The sequence below is a fragment of the Girardinichthys multiradiatus genome, chromosome 20, assembly GCF_021462225.1.
Source record: "Girardinichthys multiradiatus isolate DD_20200921_A chromosome 20, DD_fGirMul_XY1, whole genome shotgun sequence".
NCBI lineage: Eukaryota > Metazoa > Chordata > Actinopteri > Cyprinodontiformes > Goodeidae > Girardinichthys > Girardinichthys multiradiatus.
Window position 1 is genome coordinate 52,417,359 of NC_061812.1, and position 26,397 is coordinate 52,443,755.

General features: G+C 41.7%; 1 protein-coding gene across 2 annotated transcripts in view; it reads right to left on the reverse strand.

Moving 5' to 3' along the window:
• Nucleotides 1-11,934: 11,934 nt before the first annotated feature.
• The window catches only part of wnt4 (wingless-type MMTV integration site family, member 4), a 34,071-nt gene continuing 19,608 nt past the window's right edge, over nt 11,935-26,397 (reverse strand). For both annotated transcript variants that reach the window (XM_047346374.1, XM_047346373.1), the window contains 5 exons: nt 21,973-22,054; nt 17,431-17,584; nt 17,054-17,185; nt 16,707-16,849; nt 11,935-14,615 (listed from right to left, as the gene is read on the reverse strand). In XM_047346374.1, coding sequence (XP_047202330.1) covers nt 14,145-14,615; nt 16,707-16,849; nt 17,054-17,185; nt 17,431-17,584; nt 21,973-22,054 — 982 coding nt within the window. In that variant the 3' untranslated portion in view covers nt 11,935-14,144. The remainder of the gene's footprint in view (nt 14,616-16,706; nt 16,850-17,053; nt 17,186-17,430; nt 17,585-21,972; nt 22,055-26,397) is intronic.

Genomic DNA, 26,397 nt, shown 5'->3' on the forward strand with positions numbered 1-26,397 from the left:
TTCTTGGCACGTCCCACCGGGAGGGGGTCCAGGGGACGGCCCAGGACACGCTGGAGGGACTATGTCTCTCGGCTTGCCTGGGAACGCCTTGGGCTCCCCCCGGAGGAGCTGGAGGAGGTGTCTGGGGAGAGAGACGTCTGGGCGTCTCTGCTGAGTCTGCTGCCCCCGGATAAAGATGACGAGTACGAGTACTTCATAATAGTGAAGAATTACTTAAATAGTTGAGCCGTAAAGTAACAAATCTATGGGCTAGTTTTTCTGCTTCATTTTGGGACAGGGTACCTCTAATTTTGGCAATATTGAGCAAGTGAAAGAAGGAAGTCGTATAAACTTGTATGGGATTTAAAGAACATGTCCTTGTCAAAGATGACTTTAAAATTGATCACATGCTGTCTTAAAACTGGGACAGGTTCAATAGTGTGATTTTTCTCCCTATGAAACCTTCCAGGCTGTGATATTATGAGCAATGGGGCATACAAAACAAAGTAGTTCATATTTATGAAATAAAAGGATGATGCTTTTCAGAGCTCGCAGACCACGCAAGAAGAGCATTAACCAGAGATGCAGTCAAGAGGCTTGTGATAACTGTGTAGGGGCTGCGAAGATCCACAACTGGTGTCATGTGGGAGAATGTGTCAATAAGACTATTAATGGCGCATTGGAAGTATGCTGTAAGAAGTAGAATAGGAAGGTGCTCTGATCAGATGAGATTAAAACGGAACTTTTGCAAATCGCATGTGTTAAGGAAAACTAACACTGCACATCACCCAGAACACAAAAGATGAACTCTAAATAAAATTCAGAATCTGTAGCAAAACCTGAAAGTTGAAGTTTATAGTCCGTCTTCTTTCTAGTTGGACTGAGCTTGACCTATTGGTCAAAGAAGAGTGGGCAACACTGGTGAATACATAGTCCAAAAGAACTGCAGAACTTACGTGGTTCTAAAAAGTATCGACACTGTGGTGGAGGGTTTAAATACAAGTACATGCCACAGTTTTCAGATTTTTATTTGCAAACATTTTTTGTAAACTGTATATTATTTTTCCTCCACTTCACCCCTCTCCTCTATTATGTGTTGGTCTATCACATTAAATCTCATTAGAATGCATTGATTTTGTGTTGTAAGTTCTGGTGCAGGAAGATGACTCTTCAGCCAGCAGCTCCCAGTTGTGTTCATGGATTATTTGAGCAGAAGCAGTCACCACCAGTCTGTGGATGTGATGTTAATGCTGAGAGAAAAGGATTAACCTCTTACATTTTGTACAGTCCTCTAGTGGTAGTGAATGAGGGTTATATGCCAGCTTCAGTGACCTGTTTCAACCAGCTGGGAGGCGCCCTCAGTGCCCTCCTCCACCCCTGTGAGGCGTTCACGCATTCCCTGCGTTTCTGGAGTGCGGTCTGTCAGCGCCTTCTTCCACTAAAGAGCTGCTGACAGCCATTAATTATGGCACGGCGTGAACGAAGGCCATTCCTCTTTGCTGAAATATTAGTGCACACACACAGATGCTCCTTGGCCTTCTGCGTTCAAGCCCAGGTGCAGAGAGACACCACCTGGCCTCTGTCGGTCTTCATCGAGTTTGACAAATGAGTTAAAATTTTGAGTTTTTTTTTTCTTTCTGTGCTCTGGAGTCGTTAGATCAGGATTCGAACACACAATACTGGCTGGTAGCTGTAGGTTGGTGTGCTACGCCCTGTTTTAAGAAACAATTTGATTAAGATCAGCACAGATACTGAGTGGTGATGAAAGGCCTGTTGAGGATTTCAACTTTTTGTCTGAGCTTGGCAGTAAATCAGCTCAGCTGTATACAATGTGAGGACAGGTCTGTTTCCATAGATAAGCTGCTTAGCTATGATGCCCCCCCAGAATACAAAGACCCTGGCAACACGATGAACACAATGTGGTTTTCAAGTAGATTTTAACTCAGTCGATTGCTGGTTTCGTTCTAACTGTACTCTAGCAAGACTATTGTTTCCTTAAATCTCAGCTTTCTTAAACCATTAAGAAATTAAGTGGCAATATTATGTGAAGTGTTGTCCTCTCCAAAGTTTCTCTGGTTTCACTTCATACAGTGCAGTCCACAAATCTGTCCTTAATGAATGGAAAAGTGGCCTGAAGAAACTAAATAGCAAGACGCCCCATTTGCCAAAAAAATCTGTGAAAGAAGGGGCTCTGGTCAGATGAGACCAATATTACACTGTCTGGTCTACATGCACAAGTCCAAAAACTAACACTGCAAATCTCTCTTAACACACCATCCCTACAATTAAGCATGGTGGTGGCAGTGTCATACTGTGGTGATCCTTTTGATCAGCAGGAACAGAGAAGCTGATCAGAGTTGAGTGGATAATAAATGGAGGTAAATACAGGGCAACCCTGGAAGACAACCTCGTTAGAGAATGCAGAAGACTTGAGGCTGGTGCAGCGATTCGCTTTCAGCAGGACCGGGACCCTGAACAACAAGCTACAAGGTGAGAACAGCCTTGTCAAAGTCTAGACCTAAAACCAAATGAGTCTTGTTCACAGATGACCTCTATCCACCCTGACTGAGCTGGAGCAGTTTAGCAATGAAGAATTGGCTAAATGTTCAGGAACTAGATCTGCAAACCTGGTAGAAACATACCCCAAGAGGAAGAACTAAATATAAATGCACACCACAATTATTATACTTTTTATTTTATCAAATCTTTTTCTTTCATCTCACATTTTTGAGCTACTTTGTTTTGGTTAATATACCAAGTTACTTTTTTTAGTTGTAGCTTGCTAATATGGGTCCTCAATAATTCTGATGAATAAAATGGTAACTATTAATAATGCAGTTTTGGGATAGTTTAGCTTACCCTCAATAAGATCCATGTCCACGAACAGCTTCCCAACATATTCAGGTCAGTAATTACGCTCTGTGATTGGAGAACGCTCCTGACAGGCAGGTGGCCATCACATTAGCTTAAAACCGCTCACTGGAACAATTATTTTGACACGGCAGGTTGCTGTTGGCTGCCTGATACATGTAACACACACATATGGTCTCACCTCAGCTTTGTCCAGGTGCTAAGGGAAAGTTTCTGGCACCTCACTGCTGGCTAACAGACACATGCTTGCACAGAAAGTGTGTGCATCTGGAGAGGAAAGCTCACAGTCATCCTCCATACCAGCATGCAGAAATGGAGGGATGCCCCCATCAACCGCCTGATCTACCATCTGGGATTGAATGTGTGGGTAAGAGGAGTTGTCACTTTCCCTTTACCTAAACCTCCCTCCTTCCCTCTCCCTGATCTATCCTTATCTGATCTGTCTATGCTTGTATAAACTGTTGTCTGAAAGACTTCAAATGAGTGTTTGGAATTCAGCTCAAAAATGTTTTAAAGCTGAACAGTTACAGCAGGCTTTGTACCATTTACTGGTAATGTAATAGTTGTGGGATGCACTGGAGTTGGCAGGATGAAAAAATGCAGTTGATTTTACTGTGTATTTTAAGACTGTGTTGTTTTTATTACCATAACAAAAAGCTTTTAAAGTTTAACAAGGTAACAGCTGAGGGAGGAACAGTGGACAAGAACACCAGCATCATGGCCGGTAAGTTCTATGCTTTGGAGTTGGGTGCATTTCTCTGTACTCCTTTACAACCTCCTTAGGCACTTACTAAGATGTAGAAGCAAACACTATGGAATCACACCAGTTTTTCCTGTTAATGGGACAAATGGGACAAAAGGCAACAGTTTTTAACAGAGTTCAAAACCTGACAATTAGGGCTTTAACACACTTTAGGTCTGGGCATATTCTCAGTGTCATGCAAAAATATTCATACACATTTGATCACAAACTTCAATGGATTGTGATGGGATTTTATCTTATAGAGCAACACAAAGCAGTGCATAATTGTGTAGTTAAAGGAAAATGGTCCGAGGTTTTTAGTTTTTTTTTACAATAATAAATCTAAGGTGTGGGGTGTATTTGTATTCATCCCCCTTTACTCTGGTGCCACCAAATAAAATCCAGTAAAGCAAAAGCCTTTGTAAATCACATAACTACTTATCTCAGTATATTGCAGCTGTTCTATGAAGACCTCAGAGGTTTGTTGGAGAACATGAGTGAACAAACAGCATTGCGGAGACCAAGGAACCAAACAGACGGGTCGGGGATAAAGTGGTAGGGAGGTTTACAGCAGGGTTGGGTTATAAAACAATATACCAAGCTTGAATCCATCATCCATAAATGAAAAGAGTATGGTATCACTCCAATGGGCCAAAGAGGGGGAACTGGTCCTGAGCCTCCACTGTGCTTAAATCAGATCTTAACTTCGTTCCTCAGTGGTGATTTGCTGCAGAAGATGGGACAATGTGTATCCAGGCAATAGAAAATATTGGACTCTGCTGTCATGAAACAATCAGTGTCCATTCTCCCAATTCTGTTATCTGTTTGTTCACTGTAGTCATTGCAATACAGTACGTACTCACATAACCTATTAATTCCACCACTCTGTGTTCTTTTTTTCCACATGTCCTGTCAGGGCATTTCAGGCATCCTTTATGAAGAAGTTGGTTATCGACATATGCCAGGGCAGCTTTGCTCTACAAAAATGACATCTGGAGATGATGTCCTAATTGCTTGAATGACGTTATGAAATCAGAGCTTCATTTTTCATTAGATTAGACAGAGGTGGCAAGGCACCTAGCAGAACTACTCAGCACTGAGGAAGAGGAACCCCTCCAAATACCCCAACCTGCCGGGCAGAAATCGGGATTGGGGTCGGGGGCTGACAGCCCTGGGGAGGTCAAGGGAGCAAGGCCCCCATCATGGCCTAGTTCAGTCCCATAAACAACCCATTTCCAGCCCAAAACATCCTGGAGAGCCAAAGGCCACCAGCCAGGAGCCCATCATGCTGCGACATGGCTTGAGGCCACACACAAACACCACCACACCCCTGGTACTCCCCCACACCAGAGCTCTCAATGTTGTCCTCAACTGACTGTGCCTGTGTTGCTACAACTGATGACTGAGAACATATTGCATTTGGCTCAGCAATTGCTCTGGAATGTGACGCCTCAGCAGAGTCTGTAACAATGGTAGAAAGTATAACATTATAGTAATTTTATTGTGAAGCACTTAAATTATGGAAAATGAATAATAAGCATTTATTTATGAAATGTATAATTCAGATATCATAAATAGCTATCCCAATAAGTAAAAAAAAACAGTGGGAAAAACAGTGGAGCACTTTTTAAAAAACCCACACAGTAGGGTTTATTATATAGGGATTTGGCCAGACCATTGATACACAATATAGAAAACATAACTAAACATTAATACTAAGGACCAAATGAGCTAACTAAACCTAAACCACCTCCCTCACTAAGAAGTGAATGGTTGGCCCTGCTGAGCTGCCCTCAGTCCATGGCCACACCACCTGCCCAGACAGGGAGCAGCCAACTCTACAAACCCAGGTAACTCCAAGAAGAGAAACATCATTAATAACAAAACAACCACACAGTGCTACTGTGAGCCATCCCTAAACAAAAATCACAAAATCAAGACAATGTAATTGTTTAAAATGTCTTGGTACGCTAAGGTATCAAGAGTTGTTTCTGTGGAACTAAGGAGCAAAGCCTAACTCCTTAAAGAAGCCCCACACCACAATCCCCTCTGCAGTAAACCTTACACTTGACACAGAGTGCAGTCAGTTACAGTGGGGAGAACAAGTAATTGATACACTGCCGATTTTGCAAAGCATGTACAGTAGATGTCTTTAATTAATCATAGGTACTCTTCAACTTGGAGTGATGGAATCTAAAACAAAAATCCAGAAAAGTAATTCATATGCATTTTATTGCATGATATAAGTACTTGATCACCTAACAACCAGTAGGAATCCTGGCTCTCAAAGGTCTGTTAGTTTCTTCTTTAAGAAGACCTCCTGTTCTCCACTCTTTACCTGTATTAACTGCACCTATTTGAACTCGTTATCTGTATAAGAGACACCTCAATCAGACAAACTCCAACTTCTCCACAATGGCCAAGACCAGAGAGCTGTGTGAGGACATCAGGGATAAAATAGTAGATCTGCACAAGGCTGGGATGGCTATAGGAAAATAGCCAACAGCTTGGTGAGAAGACAACAACTGTTGGAGCAATTATAAGAAAATGGAAGAAGTTCATGATGATGGTCAATCTCCCTCAGTCTGTGGCTCCATGCAAGATCTCACCTCGTGGGGCATCAATGATCATGAGGAAGGTGAGAGATCAACCCAGAACTACATGGCAGGACTTAGTCAATGACCTGAAGAAAGCTGGGACCACAGTCTCAAAGAAGACCATTAGTGACACACTACGCAGCCATGGACTAAAATCTTGCAGTGGATGCAAGGTCCCCCTGCTCAAGGCAGCACATGTCCAGGTCTGTCTGAATTTTGACAATGACCATCTGGATGATCCAGAGGAGGAATGAGAGAAGGTCATGTGGTCTGATGAGACAAAAATAGAGCTTTTTTGTCTAAACTTCACTCACTGTGTTTGGAGGAAAAGGGATGAGTACAACCCCAAGAACACCATCCCTACCGTGAAGCATGGAGGTAGAAGCATCATTCTTTGGGGTGCTTTTCTGCAAAGGGGACAGGACGACTGCACCATACTGAGGGGAGGATGGATGGGGCCATGTCTCAGGAGATCTTAGCCAACAACCTGGGTCTTCCAGCATGACAACGACCCAAAGCACACAGCCAGGGCAATTAAGGAGTGGCTCCTTAAGAAGCATCTCAAGGTCCTGGAGTGGCCTAGCAAGTCTCCAGACCTGAACCCAATCGAAAATCTTTGGAGGGAGCTGAAAGTCTGTGTTGCCCAGTGACAGCTTCGAAACCTGAAGGATCTGCGGGGCAGATCTGGAGAAGATCTGTATGGAGGAGTGGTCCAAAATCGCTGCTGCAGTCTGTGCAAACCTTGTCAAGAACTACAGGAAACGTCTGATATCTGTAATTGTACACAAAGGTTTCTGTACCAAATACAACGTTTTGTCTTTCTGATGTATCAAATACTTATGTCATGCAATAAAATGCTAATTAATTACATAAAAATGACTCAATGAGATTTTCAGAATTTGTGTTTTAGATTGTGTGACTCACAGTTTAAGAGTACCTATGATAAAAATGAAAGACTGCTACATGCTTTGCAAGTGGGAAAACCTGAAAAATCTGCAGTGTATCAAATACCACTGATCCCCACTCTAAGTGGCGGTTTCCCTGCAACTGGCAAACCCAGACTAATTGATTTTATTTCCAGACAAACAACAATGATTCGTCACTCCGGTAAACAAGTCTGCCGCTCTATATTCCAGTGGATATGTCCTTTACTCCACTGTATCCAGTGTGTTTCTTTAATTTGGTTGGTCATGTAACTCTATGATCCAGATTCTCGCTCATCCTACCTCTCTACATACTGCTCTTCATCTAATAGGAGAGCCAAATGAAGTTCTGAGGTCTTTAGCTATTGAGCACACAGAAAGTTGGTGACCTCTGGGACTCAGCATCCACTGACCCCAATCTGTGATGAAGTGGCCTATCACTTTACCACTTCATGAATGAGTTGTTGTTGTTGCTAATTCTTTTTACATTGGTATAATACCATTAACAGTTTGCTGCGGAGTATTTAGTAGTGTGGAAATTTCCTGACTGGACGTATTTCACAGTTAACATCCTATCACACACCCCTGCTGGAATTCACTGAGCTCCTAATGGCTATTTTTCAACAGTGTCTTTATTCTTGCCATTCTTCTTTAAGGACCCAAACTGACCCATGTGCACAAATGGAATGATGCCCATGAGTTAATTCAGGCAGTCAACCCAAGGTGGGATCTGTTAAACACACCACAAAACATATCAAACATACAGTACCTTGCCAGTTTAGGAGTTGGATTTAATTTGTCAGCTTCCTACATCATTCTGGATGTCATGCCATGCTGCTGATGCTGCCTGCCAGCTCTTCTGCAACTTTTCAGCCACTCTACGCACCCCAGCATCCATCCATGAGTTCAGAGGTCAGGCACTGCCTCCTTATGACATGCTAGGAGACATGAAGTGAGGAGGTTGGTGTTTGGACGGCAAACTTTAACTTACTCTTTACTTCTTTATAAAAAATGTATATTTGCAATTACATGACTTTTCTGATGGAACTAATAGTTGGCCTGTCAACAGATTCTCCACCTGAGCTGTGGATCTCTGCAGCTCCTGTAGAGTTACTATTCACTCGTCTGCTGCTTTTCTTGGTCTCGATATTGTTTTTTCACCTTTTGTTTTTTCTTACAAACCTCTGAAGCCTTCATAAACATCTGGATTTAAACTGACATTAAATGACACAGAGGTGGACACTGTACTAATAAAGAGGATTCTGTAGAAAATCTGTAGCACTGTATTTTGTTTAAGTGTATCAGAGCAGAATTACCTGCCAAACGTTTAAGATTTTTATTTGTGCAGAGTTTTGAAAGCCATATATCCTTTTCTATGTACTTAACAAGTATGTGCTAGTATATGTAGAATACAGTCATACTGAATAAATTAGAATATGGGTTCCAATGAGGCTTGTTTGTCAGAGTTTAAAAAAATTATCTTTAAGCAGGTATAAAACATACCCATAAAAAAGCCCACATTTCCATAATAAAAAAATAGTTTTTTATTGGTCAGATGTAATATTCTAATCTTAAATGTTGTGTTTTCATTGGCTGTAAGCAGACAATACTCATAATTAACAGAAATAAGGACTTAAAAACATCAGTTGGTTTACAGTTATCTATATAATGTTTCACTTAATGAGATAAGTTACAGAAATAAATGAACTTTTCAACAATATTCTCATTTACTGAATGGGCCTGTACATGAAACTTTGTGTTGTAAAGTAGTAAAATTCAAGGAATATGAATACATTTGTAAGCCAATTTATTACACAAAAAATAGTTTCAGTGTGGAAGGATAAGAGTTTCAGTTGAGCCACTGTTTAACTGAGTCGAGACATCAACTTAAGAAAACCAAAGCTGAGATCCAACAAACTGTTATGCATCCATGTGATGCTCTGCGTGTTACACAACAGAGCTAAAAACAGTGGAGACACAAGAGATGAGGGGAGCTGAGGCGGGGGGTTGGGGGGGTAAAAGAGAAAGAATTGCAACTGTCATCACAAACAAGAACCATCTGTCTCATTTGTGTTACTTGTTTTCTTTTAATATGAGAAGTATGCTGAAGAGATCTGGGAGTTTGGGAGAGCGCTGGGAGGGCCAGGCTCTGGGCTAAAGCCAGCCTTCTCCTGGGTTTTCTGGGTGAGTGGCAATAATATCGAGGCAACCCATACAGTTAACCCTTCAGACTCACAACACACACCAGCACAGACAGAGAGACAGCATCAGGGAAACTTCAAACCAAGGCAACATACAGCTTTGTGTGTTGTACTCAGCGTAAAGATGAACATTAAGACAGATTTATGTATTCAAGCACATTTTGGTCCTGTTTACATTTTATAACTTTATTCACTGCAGAAGAAGGGCAGCAAATTAGCAATGTTGTTTTCAATGCATAAAGAAACCTTACTTGGGCATGAAACTGTTTCATGATAGGCATTCTAAATGAAAGAATATTTGAAAATCATTTGAAAATATTGTTATATCTTTTAAGGTAGCTGGGCTCAGCCTTAGAGATAGGGCGAGGAGCTCCGTCATTGAGAGGAAGTTCGGAGTAGGGCTACTGTTCCTCTTTATCGAGGACACATCCTGCTGGGCGTGGTCCCTGGGGCAGACCCAGAACACGATGGAGGGACTATGTACAATTAAGCCCACAATGATTTATTCCCCTGACAGATTTTCTGTTTAAATTGTTTTAATTCACCTAAAAGATTTGTTCCTCATTTTGTAAGATGGCCATCAATCAATCAATTTTCAGTTTTGAAAAAATATTGGTCTTGTTACGACCCCTTAAATGGAAAGGAGAACAGTAACATGACAACCACAGTAACTTAACAGATTCCTTGCAGAAGTGATAGACAGGTTTATTTTTGTCACCACAAATTCTCAAAAAGGTTTGCATAAAATGTGGGGGAGAAAGAGACTGTTAAGTTGTGCCAAATCAAAGAAACAAGCAAAACAAAACAGGGCCTTACTGACACCTATTCAAAGTGAAACAATGAAATAAAATGAAAAAAACCCTGATCTCCTTATCTAACAGAAAAGCTCTCTAAAAACATTACATGGGTGGCACCAACCTACCTTCCTAGTGTATCTAACAGAAAGGAACTTATGTGTGAAAAATGTACAGGGCACACCAAGCTTACATAGCCCTCTAAATTCCAACCACAAACTTTTTCACAAACATGATCCTGAGAACCCACACAGGTGTACCTAACAGTCATCAGGAGGAGAAGAAGGCAGAGCCAGTCCCACAGGTGAGCCTCTTTTATAAGGCACTCCTGAGTCCTGGTTAGTCCTTTTCAGTTTCCCATCCAGTCAGAGCTTAAAATTTCAACTTGGCACCAGTGGGAATCTTGAACCTGAGGGGGAAAAACACCACCACAGTCTGCCAGACATGTAACAGTCTGGTTTTATGTGTGTTGTATTTAAAAATGGCACATCAAAAATGATTTATAACCACCCCAAAGATTAATTGAAAAATCTTTCTTAGCATTTCTCAGAAGGCCTCACTGCCATCACCCTAATCTTTGGCTGGGCCACTGGAAAATGTTAATCTTATTTTCAATCATATTTATGACTTCTAAATCATGTCAGGTTTTAGTATTTGTATTATGAATATTTTTTATAGATATTTTTTATAGACTGTATTCCCCAGGACAAACCCTTTCAGCAACAGGTGAGGGAGGGGCTGTGCTGCCTTACAATTACATCACACCAAACCAATAGTATGATGAAAAATCTTAGCAGTTTTTAAAACTGTAACTATTTAAAAACCTTGTTATACCTTAATACCGTTAACCCTCCCATGCTTACTATTAGTTTCAGGCCAACATATTTGTGTCAGCTCTCAGAAATACATATGTTTTTGCATCCTAATTTGTTGACCCAAAACACTCACACAAAGTGGTAAAACCCGACTGCCGGCCTCTTGTCTCAGCAGCAAACCACAAGCAGCATGAAGATTCTCTGACTGGCTGTATGACTGGATGTCTCACAGAACAAGCATACGGACACATTAGCCAGCAGACATTCCCAATCAGTGTGGCTCCCCACCACCCGCTTCACCCAGGCCATGGCAATGGTTTAATGAAGGACAGATCCCAGCCATCCCAAACCACAAGTGGTTAGAGTTGCACTCTCTGCAGAGGGGGAATCCAACTGGAACCACCACAAGTTAACGAAAGAGGAAGAACAAGAAGGCCAGAGTGGGAAGATCTGGGGGGCAGTATGATATTAATAGGACACAAGGAGGAACAAACCTTGTGCCATGTGGTCCACATTTCGCTGTAATCCCTGATCTAGCCCGGTGTTCTGCATCCCCCCCTTCCCCCAGCCTCAGTCAAGTGCTCTCTGAAACCCAAGAGGCCAGTTTGGTTCTTCCCAAGCCTGGACAGCCAGATTCCCAGTGCCGCAGAAAGCACATCCATCTCCTGTTGATATACTGTCTGTGCTGATATGTGGCACATAAATAATGTTTATAGGTGTCAGGGGGTGCAGAAAAAGACCTCAGGGTGTAATGTAGCACACACACACACACACACACACACACACACAAACACAAAATGCTGCTTAGTGCAAACTGTGGTCACATAATAACACAGCTGAAGACACGGGAAATGGGCGATTTTATTGAAATATGTGAATGTCTGTCAGCAGTGTGTGTGTGTGTTGTGGTAAAATGAGATCTCTCATGTTTCTCATTCCATCATTTTCTCTCTTCTTACGTTTTTTTTTCTGTTGAATATTTAATATTCTTTCTCATTCAAACACACACAAATACCATATAGTCTTTGTTTTATTAAAAAAATGACAACACTGAACTTTAAAACATCATAGTTCATCATCAGCATACATTCATAGGCAGTATGGTCTTCTTCAGTGTCTTTACAGATTGACAGTTTGTCTTTATAATCAGAATACGTTATAGGGAAGCTTGGCTTTATGGTGGTCGCACAGGAAGTCCTGACAGTGGCATTGATAACTTTGTGTGTGTGTGTGTGTGTGTGTGTATCAGTGTGAGCGCGATAGATGAATCTGCGGTTGGATGCTTGTTGCTGTGTGCCGAGGGTTCTATGTGCGCTTGGAGAGAAAGTGCTTCAGTCATCATGCATGACAAACTCTGGGAGACCCCATTGTGTGTGACTACATGTGTTTGTCTTTGGCGAGTTGGCTGGTACATGCATGTTACTCATGTTTGTATGAAGCAAACCTAACATCTGACAGATGGCGACTAACATCAACATCACTCTGAAAGAGCACAATAGGATATTTTGAAATAATAATAAATCATTATAAATGTATTGTAGTAACTTTAGGGCATAGTTTGCTGTGTATAAGGGGTGTAATGATACAGCCGGGTCAGGAGACAAGACGATGCACAATATTTGGTTTGCAGGAATGAAACATTTTTACTCATTTTAAAGAAAACTATGAATCCCCATTTTTTGTGGCAGTCAGACTATTCAACACTGACTGAACAGCAAGATAGGGGTTTTTATCTTCTTATTAGTCTGGCTCTGAAAAGAAGAAGAGCAAAAGGAGACGGCTGCTGTAGCTCTCATGGTTGTGCAAAAGAGGACAAGAATCAGATGTTGGATGGAGCCGCGGTCAATTTTTATAGAAACACAATTATCCTTGAAAATTTCTGACACTACTTAATATTTGTTGCCGGTTGTCTTTGGTAGGGAAAGTGCTAAATCTGCACAACCAGAGACCACGTTTTCAAGCTCACAGCCAGAGATTTTCTTCTGACATTGAAAAGTGTGAACCCAGCTTTAGTTTTACGCTTATAGAAATCTTGGAAGCAGATGCCAACTGTAGGGACGTTAATGTTAGCCAGTCACAAGGGTTTCACTGCTGATAAATCATTCGCATCTTGTCTGCTTCTCTGTCTCTTTCACACACCTGAAAAGTTGCCAGTGAAAAGATTTAAAACAGGCTTTCTTTTGTAACAGTGTTGTGGGCCACCAAACTCACAAGTCTTTTCAACCCTGTCAACAAAACAATGCTCAAGAAGCTTTTCCTGTCTTACTTCAAAATAAGATTGTAAAACATTGGTACAGGTTAGGGTTAGGGTTAGGGTTAGGGTTACACAGACTTTACTCAGATAAGAAATATTATTGTGTTATCTCAAGATGTCGTGGCCTGCTGTATCATTACACCCTGCCTGTGTATGTATACTAGATTTGTGGGATCCCATCACCTGCCATTGCTAAGAAACAGACCACAAGGAGACAAAAGTGGCTTTTTCCTCTCCATCATCATCATCATCATCATCATCTTCATCCTCATCCTTATAATCATCATTGTCTTTGTAGGAGGAAGCACCCAGTGGGCATGTCTATGTTAGGGCAATTCAGACAGCAAAGTTAATGATCATAGCAAGCTGAAGTTTACCACCGCACACTGAGGAAACCACAGAAGATCCATGTCTATGTTCCTCTGTGTTGTCTGAGTGCGTCTTCTGACAGACTCGCCGACTCCCTTTTATGACATCCAGCTCACCAGATGAGTCCTGGAAGCAGCAGCAGCATCAAGCACAGCGGGCAGGCGATCCTTCTTCTGACTCCACCCAACTCCACCTTCAACAGCCCAGTTGAATATGAGGATATTTGTCACATATGGTCCCAACTTGTCTCCTTCTGTGTCCGCCCTCTGTCAATCAATCAGTCTCAGCAAATAAGTTAAACAATATAAAAATAAAAAGGCATCAGGGACAAACCAAAAGTGAGCATGAGGGAGACAGGAAGTGAAAAGAAATTCTTTTGAAAAACAGACTTTGTTGCTTTGCTGGAAGTAGCCATTACTACAGCAGAACATGTTGGTATAATGATGGTTGACCTGACAGTCTCATTCTCTGCTGTAGGAGGGTGGGATGGTTTTAAAGGAGGAGAAGAGAAAGTTTCTTGCTCCCTCTGGCCCGTCACTATGGAGGAGTATGGGGCATTTGTTCTGTGTCCATCAGCAGTGCCCTCTGCCCGTCTTGCATCACCGGCAAGTATGAATCTCCATCATTTTGCGACACTGTTTGCATTTCACATAACAGCACCAGTGGAACTTACAACTACACCTGTCCACCACCTCCACTTCCTGTGTCTGGAAGCCGCGGCCGCAGCACATCAGCTCACAGCCGTCAATGGCCTTCGACGTTCTGTTACACTGGCGTCCCACCGTGCCCAGCATCCCTGGCGTACGTGGATCATAGTCACAGAAATCTGGACTGGGTTCCAGGTATACCAGATCTTCATCCGTGTGAGGTTTGAACTGGGAATTGCGCGGCACCAGGACTTTAGTAGAGCCCACCTTGCGCTGCTCCACCTCTGTGGCGCCGTCAAACCTTTCCTTGATGATGTTGCCCACCTTGCGGAATGGTGGCATTGCTTTCCAGCAGGTCTTCACCTCACAGGAACCTGAAACACCGTGGCATTTGCATTCCACTCGCATGTTGGACAGGATGGCCTGCAGGAAAAATCTAGTTATTTCACAGACCTTTAAAGATAGTGTTTCTTTGAACACTGACACTTACAGTCCACATCAAACAGGTGTAACATTACCATCACTTACAGGTAAAGTAGCTGATCATCTTGTTAAAACGTAAAGTTCTGTTTCCTGGCATTCTGACAGCTGATGGTGGTCAGGGGGCCCGGTGGCGCTGATTGTATGGCAGCCCAACTTCTGTCAGTCTGCCCCAGGGCAGCTGTGGTTACAATGTAGGGTACCACTGTTAGTGTGTGAATGGATGGACGATTGTGGGAATGACTGATTGTAATATAAAGCGCTTTGAGGTCATCGGACTTGATAAAGCGCTATAAAAGTGCAGACCATTTACCATTTGTAGGCAAAAAGTGGGCCTAATCAATATTCTGTAGTTAGTCACAATGTTATGTGACGGAAACTAAGTAATGCATAAGAAAATGAAATTGGGCCCTGTTTTGTCTGAAGTACTGTTAAATTAAACTGAACTATATGAAAGACAAACCTGAATTTGTAAATGGAGACAGTAAAGCCTTAAGAGTGCCAATTTTCATTTACTTAAACTATACCATAAATCTTGCTGAAGAAAAGCTTTCCAACATGTATACCACCATTAGAAGTGTCCATACTCCTTGAGCTTTTTTATGTTTTGTCAAGGCACAAAATGGGAAAAACCAACACAGAATCAATGCATAATAATAAAGTAGAAGATAAGTTATAAATGGTTTACATTTTTCACAAATAGAAATCTGCCTCTTTGCCTTTTTTTCATTGGAAAATGGGTCAAACTCTCTCAGATGGGTTGGAGAACATATGTGAACATGAATTTACAAGAAGTCACAAGTTCACATTTGTCTTTGGATCTGGTTTTTTACTGGTTCTGTTGAACACATGAATATCATTTGGTCTATACCACTGCATCTTATCTCTGGCTGTATGTTAAAAGTCGCCCTAATGAACATCTGCACCAGTTTAAAACCTTCTGCAGCCTGCAACAGGGTTTCTTTCTCCCGTATTTACCTCCACCTATGTTCCTATCAACTCCCCTGTCCCTCCTGAAGAAAAGCATTTACACAGCACGATGCTGCCACCACCATGTTTCACTGTCAAGATGGTGATTTAAGGGTGATGTTCAGTGTTAGTTTTGTACCACGGACAGCGTTTTGTGTGTAACCCATAAGTTCAGTGTTGCTCTCATCTGCACAGAGCACCTTCTTCCAGAGGTTTGCCGTGTCCCGTACATGGCTGCTCCAACCTTTAAATGGGACTTTTTCTGGTTCTTTTTCAACAATGGGATCCCTGTAGCTCCTCCAGATTTACCTTGGACCTCTTGGCTGCTTATTTGGTTAATGCTCTGCTTACCTGGCCTGCCATTTTAGATGGACGGTCATGTCTGAGATGAAATTACAAACAACTGGACTCTGTTAACTAATTTGGCTGTTGCCCGTTCTGGATGTTATTCAGAGAAATCAAAGTACAGGGAGCTGAATACAAAATTCTTGTCACTTTTAACATTTTTCTTTGTAAACAGTTTTGAAAACCATTTATCCTGGGGAAATGAACGGGGAACCATTCATCATGTTTAAGGGGTATGAACATTTTTTTAAGGCAATGGATATGTAAAGATAATGAATTAAATTACTTTGATTTGGATTTCAGTGGCAGCTTAACTGATATTTCAGTAAAAAAAAAAACATGGACCTGAATCAAAGTTCTTGGCATTTGGATTTCTCAAATTAAGCAAGACTTGAGTGGACTAAAAATGTCCTGAAAATTTGAATTAGATTTTACTTCATGATTAAGATCATATTTAAATGAATGTTTAACTTAACCAACCTAATTTAAAGGAGAGGCTTATTTTTAAACTTTGTTTTTTGTTACCAGAAAGGTAAGTGTGTACTACTCGTGTGACAATATGTTGTTACTTATATGGACTTAAGACTAAGTGTATCTAACAAAGGAGTAGACCGAGAAGAAAAGTTTGACCTTTTCACTGTTATTCAAAAACCTAATTATCAACAACCTTGAGTCTTGATGGCAATCAAAATGAAATTTAAGGAGAGAGCAGTGAGGTACCTTTCTCCCAGCTTCATTGTTGTGTAGATTCATAAGAGCGCGACTGGAGGACTGGCCTTTACCCCTCTCTCTCACATCCACAAAAGACTGAGAGAAGGCCACTCCATATGCAATGTTGTCACTGCAGCCTGACCACTGGAAACCTTTGAAAACACATAAAGATGCACAAGAAGTGGTTATCTGAAATGGTATTTCATAGCAGTTATTACTAATATAATGTACTTGGGTTTATAAGGTTAAAATGAGTTGTTATTTAAAATGTCCAATATTTTTGTCTTATTTTCAAGAGAAAATGGGTCTGGCCCTTCTGTTCCCTTTCAGTGTGTGAAAGCACAGCAGAGACCTACCCTCTGGACTGACTCCATGTACATTGTGGTCACAGCCACATTTTTCCAGCTCTCCGCTGCTGCAGGCCCTTGTGACCGCAAATGCCACACTGGCTGCTGAGATGGCATACACAAAGGCCGCCTCACGGGTGCCTAACACATGTAGGAAAACACAGGCACATTTCATATAAATGAAAAGGGCTTCTCGCTCTGAATGGTACAGCCTAAACAAGGAAATGCTCATTATTCAAATTAAGCCAAATGCAAAGCAGTTCATTCTTTTGGCAAAAACTTATAAAAAATTAAAATAGCCGGTAAAAATGCTGACGATGCAGTGTTTTACACCTTTTAGCTATTAGTGATGTCACTTCTGCAGTTGCTGCTTTGTATAACCATACCTTGGGTCACTACTTTGCCGAACACGGGCATGGTTTCCAGAGTGGAGCAGTTCCATCGACGATTGCGAAACTGGAACTGACACTCATCTATAGCCAACTGCGCTCCATGACGAACTGCATCCATCACCTCCACACTGCGTTTACAGATCTGTACCTGAAACACAACCACAGTGGACGTGTTGTCTTCAAAAATCTTACATTTGAACTAATGCCTTACCACTGTCATTTGAGGTGTGGAGAAAAGAAAGGGGAAACAGCATTTAGTTGCTGTTCCTATGTTGCCATGTATGCTGGCACATTTAAAAAACATTTGTTATGTGTAAATGTGAAGAACTAAAGGTGAACATCAAGTCACGTCTTTAGGTATATTTGTTGTTTTGCTGTGCTCCTGTTCTGAATAGTGCTTGTATGTTGGGATCATCCAGCCATCAACCGTCTTTACCTGCATATCTTTGCAGGGTTGTGGGGAGGGGAGGCTATTTCCAGTGGTCATTAAACTGAAACATCTCAATGGTTCATTCAGAGCGCACCCTGAACACGCCGCCAGATCATCACAGGGCAACACAAATAAACACACATGACCATGCACAAACACTCATACATAAGGTGAATTTAGAGTAACCAATCAACCTAACGGTCATATTTTTGGAAGGAAAGTACACAGATTGAACTCAATTGTGTACAGGGAGAACAAGCATGCAGAAAGATCCCAGAACCAGGTGCTACCAGCTGCTTCACCATGCAGCCATATAGGGATCAGTATGGTTTAATTTAGAAAGTTTTGAATTAGTCAGGAAGTCAGTCAGATGCCGTCAGTTCAAGCATCCTGCATGCCCCTATAAGTAAAGCATTTCCATAGTGTTTCATGCGATGAAGCAATATTAATATGGGTTCATTGCTGTGATGTTTGCTTCACAATTTCATTGACCTTGCAACAGTGTTGCATGTGTGGTATACTGTGCATGGCTTGTAAAAGCAGCAGCACTCATGCTGTAGAATTTTCCAACCTATACAAGGATCTGCAGCCGACTGGCTTTTCTGGCAATCATACTGTGTATCCCACAGTGTCAGATACACATAAGGCAATGTTAGAGCTTCATTTTCCTATGGCATAATGTCTTCCATCACCACTGGGATGAAAGGCAGATACACGACAGGGTGACAGGTGTTGCCTTACAACAGGAAGGTCTTAGGTTTAGGTCTTTCTGTGTGCATGTGTTGAGTTGACTTTGGTTTAGTCACCAGTTCCCCAGCAACTGATTATAGCATTAAATGGGTAAAGAACCACGTGGATGAATTGATCATTGCAAAAGTGTATTTATTTTGTAAACTTAAAGCCTTAGCAGCTGCTTTGCCTTTAGTTAAAGAATAGTTTCAAGTAAATAGAAGCGGTAACATATATTTAGTGTGGCTGTACCCAGTCAGCACAGTTGATGCTGGAGTCATAACTGAACTCACCTTGCATGACTTTTAGTTGCTGTACTGTCAAAGCTGCATTATAAGATGTGCACATAATTTGCAATGATTAAGCAGTTATAGATAATGGATGACATGGCACCCCAAATCATCACTGACTGTGGACACTTCACACTGGATTTCAAGCAATGTGGATTCTGTGCCTCTCCACTCTTCCTCCAGACTCTGGAACTTTGATTTTTAAATTAAATGTGAACTTTATCTGAAAAGAGGACTTTGAACCACTGAGCAGCAGTCCAGTTCTTTTCCCTTAATCAAGGTAGGATGCTTCTGATATTTTCTCTGGTTCAGGAGTGGCTTGACACAAAGAATGCAACATTTGTAGCCCATGTGTAGGATTTGTCTGTGCACAGTGGCTCTTGATGTCGGGTTCTGGGAGCCTGTCTGTTTTCTGCTTGCTGCTAACCTTATTCGTCCAGCAGAGGGTGTCGAGCTACAGGAGGAATGTGGACAGGTGTTTCCCACCATTGCCCGTTCTCGTGTCATCCATTGGCACCACTCTGCTACGTTTTCTGCTCATCCTGGTACTAGTAGAACCGTGGCCCTTATTTTGTGAAGGTTCTGGTGGCCTACTGTCCACAAGGACGTGAAGGAGTACGTTCACGCCTGTATTATCTGTGCTCGAAATAAACATTGTAACCAACCGCCTGCAGGCCTTTTACAGCCTTTACGCATTCCTGGTCGTCCTTGGTCACATATTGCTTTAGACTTTGTTACTGGCCTTCCTACCTCTCAAGGAATGACTACCATTCTAACTATTGTGGACCGCTTCTCTAAGGGCTGCCATCTGATCCCACTGAAGAAGTTGCCTACTGCTTTTCAGACCGCCCAGCTGTTGATCAAACATGTCTTCCGGCTCCATGGTATTCCTCAGGACATTCTGTCCGATCGTGGTCCTCAGTTCACTTCATGAGTTTGGAAACAGTTTGCTTTAGCCCTTGGAGCTAATGTCTCCTTGACTTCTGGATTTCATCCCCAGTCCAATGGCCAGGTGGAACGAATGAACCAACAACTCGGATCCACTCTCCGTTGCCTTTCATTCTCTAATCCTGCTGACTGGTGTAAACACCTACCTTGGGTTGAGTATGCAATTAATGCTCACAAGTCCTCTGCTACTGGCTTTTCTCCTTTTGAGGTTTCAGTTGGCTATCAACCTTCCATTTTTCCTGCCGACCAGGGTGAGGTTTCCGTCTCCTCTGTTCAACACCATATTCGCCGTTACAGGGCTGTTTGGAACTCCACTGTCCGGGCCCTTCAGCGGACTGCTGAACTCAACAAACGTTTTGCTGACAGAAGACGTCAACCAGCTCCTGTTTACCGTCCAGGGCAACAAGTCTGGTTATCCACCCGTGACATTCCTCTAAAATCTATTTCTAAGAAACTTTCTCCTCGTTTTATTGGACCCTATGTGATTGACTCTTTAGTCGGTTCCACTGCAGTTCGTCTTCGGTTGCCTCCTAGTCTTCGCATACACCCCACTTTTCATGTTTCTCAGGTAAAGCCAGTGTTCACCAGTGCTTTGTGCCCTCCTGCCGAACCCCCACCACCCGTCCAGGATCACTTGGGTGGCCCTGTCTATCAGGTCAGACGCATCCTGGACTCCCGTCGACGAGGTCGTGGTTGGCAGTACCTCATCAATTGGGAGGGTTACGGTCCTGAGGACCGCTCTTGGGTACCTCGATCCTTCATTTGTGATTCTTCTCTTTTCTCGGATTTTCGTGCTTCCTTGCCTTCAACTTCCTCTGGAAAGCCAGGCGGCGGTCATTGAAGGGGGGGGTAATGTCGGGTTCTGGGAGCCTGTCTGTTTTCTGCTTGCTGCTAACCTTATTCGTCCAGCAGAGGGTGTCGAGCTACAGGAGGAATGTGGACAGGTGTTTCCCATCTTCTGATCGCCGTGTACGCTACTTAAGCCGTGGCTGCCTGCTACTCGTCGCCTGAGTGTTGAGCCTATGTGGTATCAGTAACCTTGATGTGCATCGATCCTCTAACTATTCCTCGAGCGCTTGGAGCCTTTTGGATTACCTGTCTGGAATTCTACGTACACTCCTGGACTGAGCAATCTTCACCTTTTACTGGATCTGTGCTACATTACGACAAGCGTACTTCTCCTGCAGACCTGTCCACCCTCCTACGTAACTCCTGCTTCACCTTCCGCTCGCTTTCCACAGAAAGCACGTTTCGCTGTGAGCTCTACTTCAGTTCTCCTAAACCCCGTCTCCTCTGGCGGATTCCGTTCACTCTCTAGTAAGAGCATTTATCATTATTCATGATATTTATATTTATATATTTATATATACATTGCCGTCCTGTTTTCTTATCAGTTCTTTTTTCTCGCACAGTTGGAGAGACCAGATCCCTGTCATCCCCGTGTAGAATTTAGAAATAATAAACTTATTTTCACCGTTTGATGCTTTCTACTTGTGTTCTTTCTGCATGTGGGTCAGATCAGTGTCAAAAATGATGTCACTTGATGTCACAGTAACTGTGGGCATCTTTTCCTACAACCCTTTTACCTTCCACTAAACCTTATATGACTACGAATATGCTTGGTTACAGCATTAGAGTGTGACACTGTGAATTTCAGTATTTAACTTCATTACAATATTGTAATGATCTGAGATTTTCATAATCTGTAAGCCATAATCATCAAATACATGAAATAAAGGCTTGAAATATTTTACTCTGTGTCATAAATCTATATATCACTTTCTCAAATGAGAGACAAAAAACATTGAAAGAATTTCATGAAATTCCAGTTTTTTGAGATGTACCTGTATGTACTAGGCATTAATTTTAATAACTTTAATGAACGTGGACTCATTATTTGCTAATACCTATTCTTACTTGACTTGGATCTGTGGCGGGGACAAAAACATACCGATCAGGGCATGCAGGGCATCGGAACATCTTTTTTTTTTAATAAATCTTAAAATTCATTGTTGTAACTCAGTTAAGACTTTGACATATCCCTGACACAAGATGGAGCCTGGAGCTTATTTGGAACTATAAAAACCTTTCTCTTGTGATTACTGTGTCACTCATTTCATTAGTTTGCATTAAGTGTACCTGACGTTGGATGAGGCCTCGTAACCTTTCGCATGTTTCCTCATCCCTGATGCTCCCCACTGATGACAGCTTGGCCAGGTACCTGACAAAAGAGCACAGCTTGATGAGATCTCCTTAGCGTTTTGAAGTTCTGTTTTTTGCCATCCAAAAAGAGAGAGTAGTAGAAAAAAAGGCAATGGCTCAATCTGATTGCAGTAACAACACACTATACATTATCTCACCCTATGCATCCCATTTGACTTTGGATGTCAGTCACCCTAAAACCTAGTCAAGAAAACGCGATATATACATTGTGCAAAGTATGCACTGGAGGTACCCCAGTTATAATGGAAGACACCACCAAGAGCGATGGAGATCCTGTGCGATATTGTGGTGGACAAAGTACAAGTAAAAGAGTGCAGTATTGATAGATATAGAAAATCCAAAGGACAGCAACATCAGGAAGAAGGAAGAGCTTGAGAAATACCAAGGGCTCAAAGAGAAACTAGAAAAGTTGTGGAGAGTCAAGGCCTCAGAGGTGCCAGTAGTGATAAGTGAAGTTGGAGCGGTAACCCCCCTCACCTCTAAAATTGTGCAGTAACCTAACCTGACAGCAGAGCCGCATGAGTGTATCTGTATGTATGTACATATATAAATATACAGTATTTACACACATGTGTGTGTTTCAAGGCAGGGAAAGCAGAAATAGGGTGAACAAGTTAAGTTTTGTGTTGATATGGGAATGTTTGGATGGATGTCTGGTTGAGAAGAAGTAAAGTGTCTTATCACACACACCACCTCCAGGTCAGACAGGTCAGATATGCTGCTAACGGACACATACACACAAAATAGCAGAAGTTGTGTGAGAAAATGACACTGGTCAGTATAACCTGATCCTCCCACCTCCACCTCAGACCCATATCTCAAGTCCCAGCTGCACCTTACAGAAATAGGCCTTGTCATAACCCCCTGATTATGTGGTGGCTGCACTGATCCACAGCCAATAACAGCATTTAAACATGTGTTGAGTCTAAAAGCTGTGGTTGTAAAAGAAAAGATAAAAATCAATCCTAATTTTCAAAAAAGACTCTGTTGACACAGTCATTTTCTCAAGATAAAACACCGGCACTTGTAAAGAGCCCACTTCAGAAGGGTTGGTTTGGAGTAAATGCAGTCGCAAGTTGGAGGGACTCTAAGTGCTTCTTTATGTCTGATTGTTAAAAACAGAGTTGTTTATACAAGCATCGGTTAAACACTAGAAGGAGAGGAAAACAGCTACTCTGATTAAATCCTTAGCATAATTAAGATGAATTATGAAAGCTTACAAAATGAAACTGTTTTGTTAAGCAACAGCCAGAGGCATTACCAACTTTGATGCCATTGTGGCTTTGAAAACACCTAACCTTCATGATTTGAAAGCTGTAGATCCGACATTTAACATTTTTTAACCCTTTGAACAAACTGTACTTAGGTTATCTGAAGTTGATAAATACATTTTAAACAGAGATGCAGAATGATTCTTGGTTTAAGCTAACAGCGGCTAACCGTTTTATACACTTAACCTTAAATAAGCACTCCTATTTATTATCACATTGGTGAAAGGCACCTTGTAAAAGTTTCCCACCCCTTGAACTGTTTCATGTTTTCAAACACATACCTTAATGTATTTTAATGTGTTTCATGTAATAGACCAATAGACAGTAAGGCATAATTGTGAAGCCTAAAAAACAATATATGGTTTTCATTCTTTATAAACAAAAATCTGAAAAGCGTGCTCTGCATATATGCATATTTTACACCCATGGGTCAATACTTTTGTAGAACTACCATTTCCTGCAGCTACAGCTACAACTCTTCTGTGGTATTTCTCTATCATTTATGCTCATCTAGAAACTGAAAGTTTTACTTCACCTTTTCTGTCTATGTCAAACTGGTCTGCGTCTGTGAACATCAATTTTAAATCTTCACCCAGATTCTTAATTGAATTTAGGTCTGGACTTTGACTGGACCATTCTAACACATGAATATGCCCTGGCCTAAACCTGTTTAGGGTTGTGGTCCTGGTGAGGTAAACCTCCACCCAGTCTCAAGTCATAGCAGCCTCTTTTCAGTCATCCCATTGCTAGACATGTTTCATCATTTCTGGTTTTTACCATCAGCATGAGCATTAGTACTCTTCAAGAATATTTCAGATTACTTATAGCTAACATCCAGTTTGTTTGAGTTCATGTGAAGAAAGTCCCACAAGGTATAGAAAGAACGAAATTATAAATCAAAATGCAGGTTGTTAAAAACAGGACAATTGACATTTGGACCATTACTCTTTACAACTAGACACAGATCTGCTTAAAGTTTCTCTGACTTGTTTTATGAGTTAGAGGTTATGAGTTTCCAAGACCACACATACCTTCTTAAATCCCTGCTTGCCCGTTTAAATCAAGCCATGGCACACACCAGACTAAGGAGGACTTTTTGTCTTTCATACTGTTTGCATAACTTAAACGGAATCCACTTCTTTTTCTACCTATGTGTTTTTTTTACCATGTAACAATCAATACTGTGAAATGAATGATAAAACTACAAATGTATTATGTCTGACGTTTAAGCATAACATCTTAACGCTGCTGAGTTTAGGATTGAAATATTTACAATGAACTTTTATGTTATTTTTAAGTCTTTTTGTGAACACCATATTGTAATTAGGATGTCCGCTTGTAGGCCAAAAGACCTTCTCTCACCCTCTCATTGCCACCTCCCAGCAATTCAAATAATCTCCCCCTTTCTTTCTTTGTCTCTTTGATGGCCTTCTTTTTCTCTTCTCATCCAGACAGAGTTAGTATTAAACACTCATCACTGTGATAACCTTGTTCTCTGCCACTCCACCACATCTCCGCCACATTGGCTCACCTCTTCCCTCAAAGCTGACCTCACTGTCTCAGAACGCTCAAACTGCACCAGCTTCTTCCTTAGCTTTCTTCATGGTACCTAAGCAGATTATTTACACCACCCCCAACACCCTGCAGCTTGAATTGTAGATACAGGACAGGCTACCTTCATGTTGATTAATCCGAACTCAAACCCCACCAGCTTAATGCTGCTGCTAAACCTGAGAGACAACAGACCAGGCAACATTTTCCTATCTGTTATTGTCTAATTTAAGTAAGCTTGTATAAATTGTGGCCTCAGTTACCTGTTCTTGGCTGAAAGGAGTGGCACCAGGTGTGGTTCTCTGGTGCTCATCTGCCCTCATGTTTGACATGTTGTGCAATCAGATGTTGTATTCTGTATACCTTCGTTGTAACTGTTTATTTAAACTACGGTTGCCTTTCTATCATCTCAAATACTTAGACCAACCAGTCTGAGACCCACAACCACACCACGTTCAAATCCCCCTAAGTCCCCTTTTGATGGGGAAAAAGAGTTGCTGGATGGACTTTCATTACCATGAATCCACACATCTGATTAAGGTTCTAGTCACACAGCTACTAAATTTCACAGAGTGGTGGGGATATGGTGATGAGGGTAAAGAGAAGAGTGAGACAAATTAAGGTTAACTAGGGCCACGTCTCCTTGCAAATATCCCAATAAAAAAAGAAAAAGCCTGGATTGTCAGACTGTTTTACGTAAAAGATCAGACTATAAACCAAAACTGCTGAATTCATCTGGCCAAACAGTCTTTCATCAGACTAAAAGAAACATTTAGTTGGACAGCTTTGTTTGTTAAAGTTAATCAACTTCATACTGCAGCAGCCTGATGAAGATGGTGATTAACTGGTGTGATATACAGAAGGATGAACTATTATCAAATGCAAATACGTTACTGCAGCTAAATAAGTCTGGGTCCCTGGAACTGGAACTCAGCAGTTAAACAGCAGCATCTAACTGCGAGTTTCGTTCTGTGCTTACTGACAGCAGATATACACAGACACACGCTGAAAGGAAAGCGTGGACTCTGATGAATCTGACAGCTTAGCATGAGTAGCTTCAGGCCATCACTTCATCATCATCACTGGGACAAATGGTCTTTTCGCAACCACTTCATGAAACATTGTTGCCACAAGTAATTAACTACAAGAAGTTTCAATCACTGGAAATTATTAATAAACACTGTGCTGCTGGATATTTTGTAAATTCAATTAGAGAAATTGTAAATTGTTGGGCGGAACTCTGGACCCTGCTATATCTTTCTCTCGCCATTCAGAGGGGATCCAGTCCAAACCAAGGTTGCTCCTGCTCCGATTCGCTCCAGTGCAGTTTCATGATTTTTATCAAAGCCATGTGTAAAATTTGATGCCTTTTTGTTCTGCTGTGCAGGCTTGGGCAACGAGATACCTTTTAGGCAGTGAAAGACCATCACGAAGTGATAAAACAATAAGCATGGAAGAAACCTCCAGAGAATGGCAGAAAAGTGCTTCTTTGACAGGGAGCACCACCAAGGACACACAT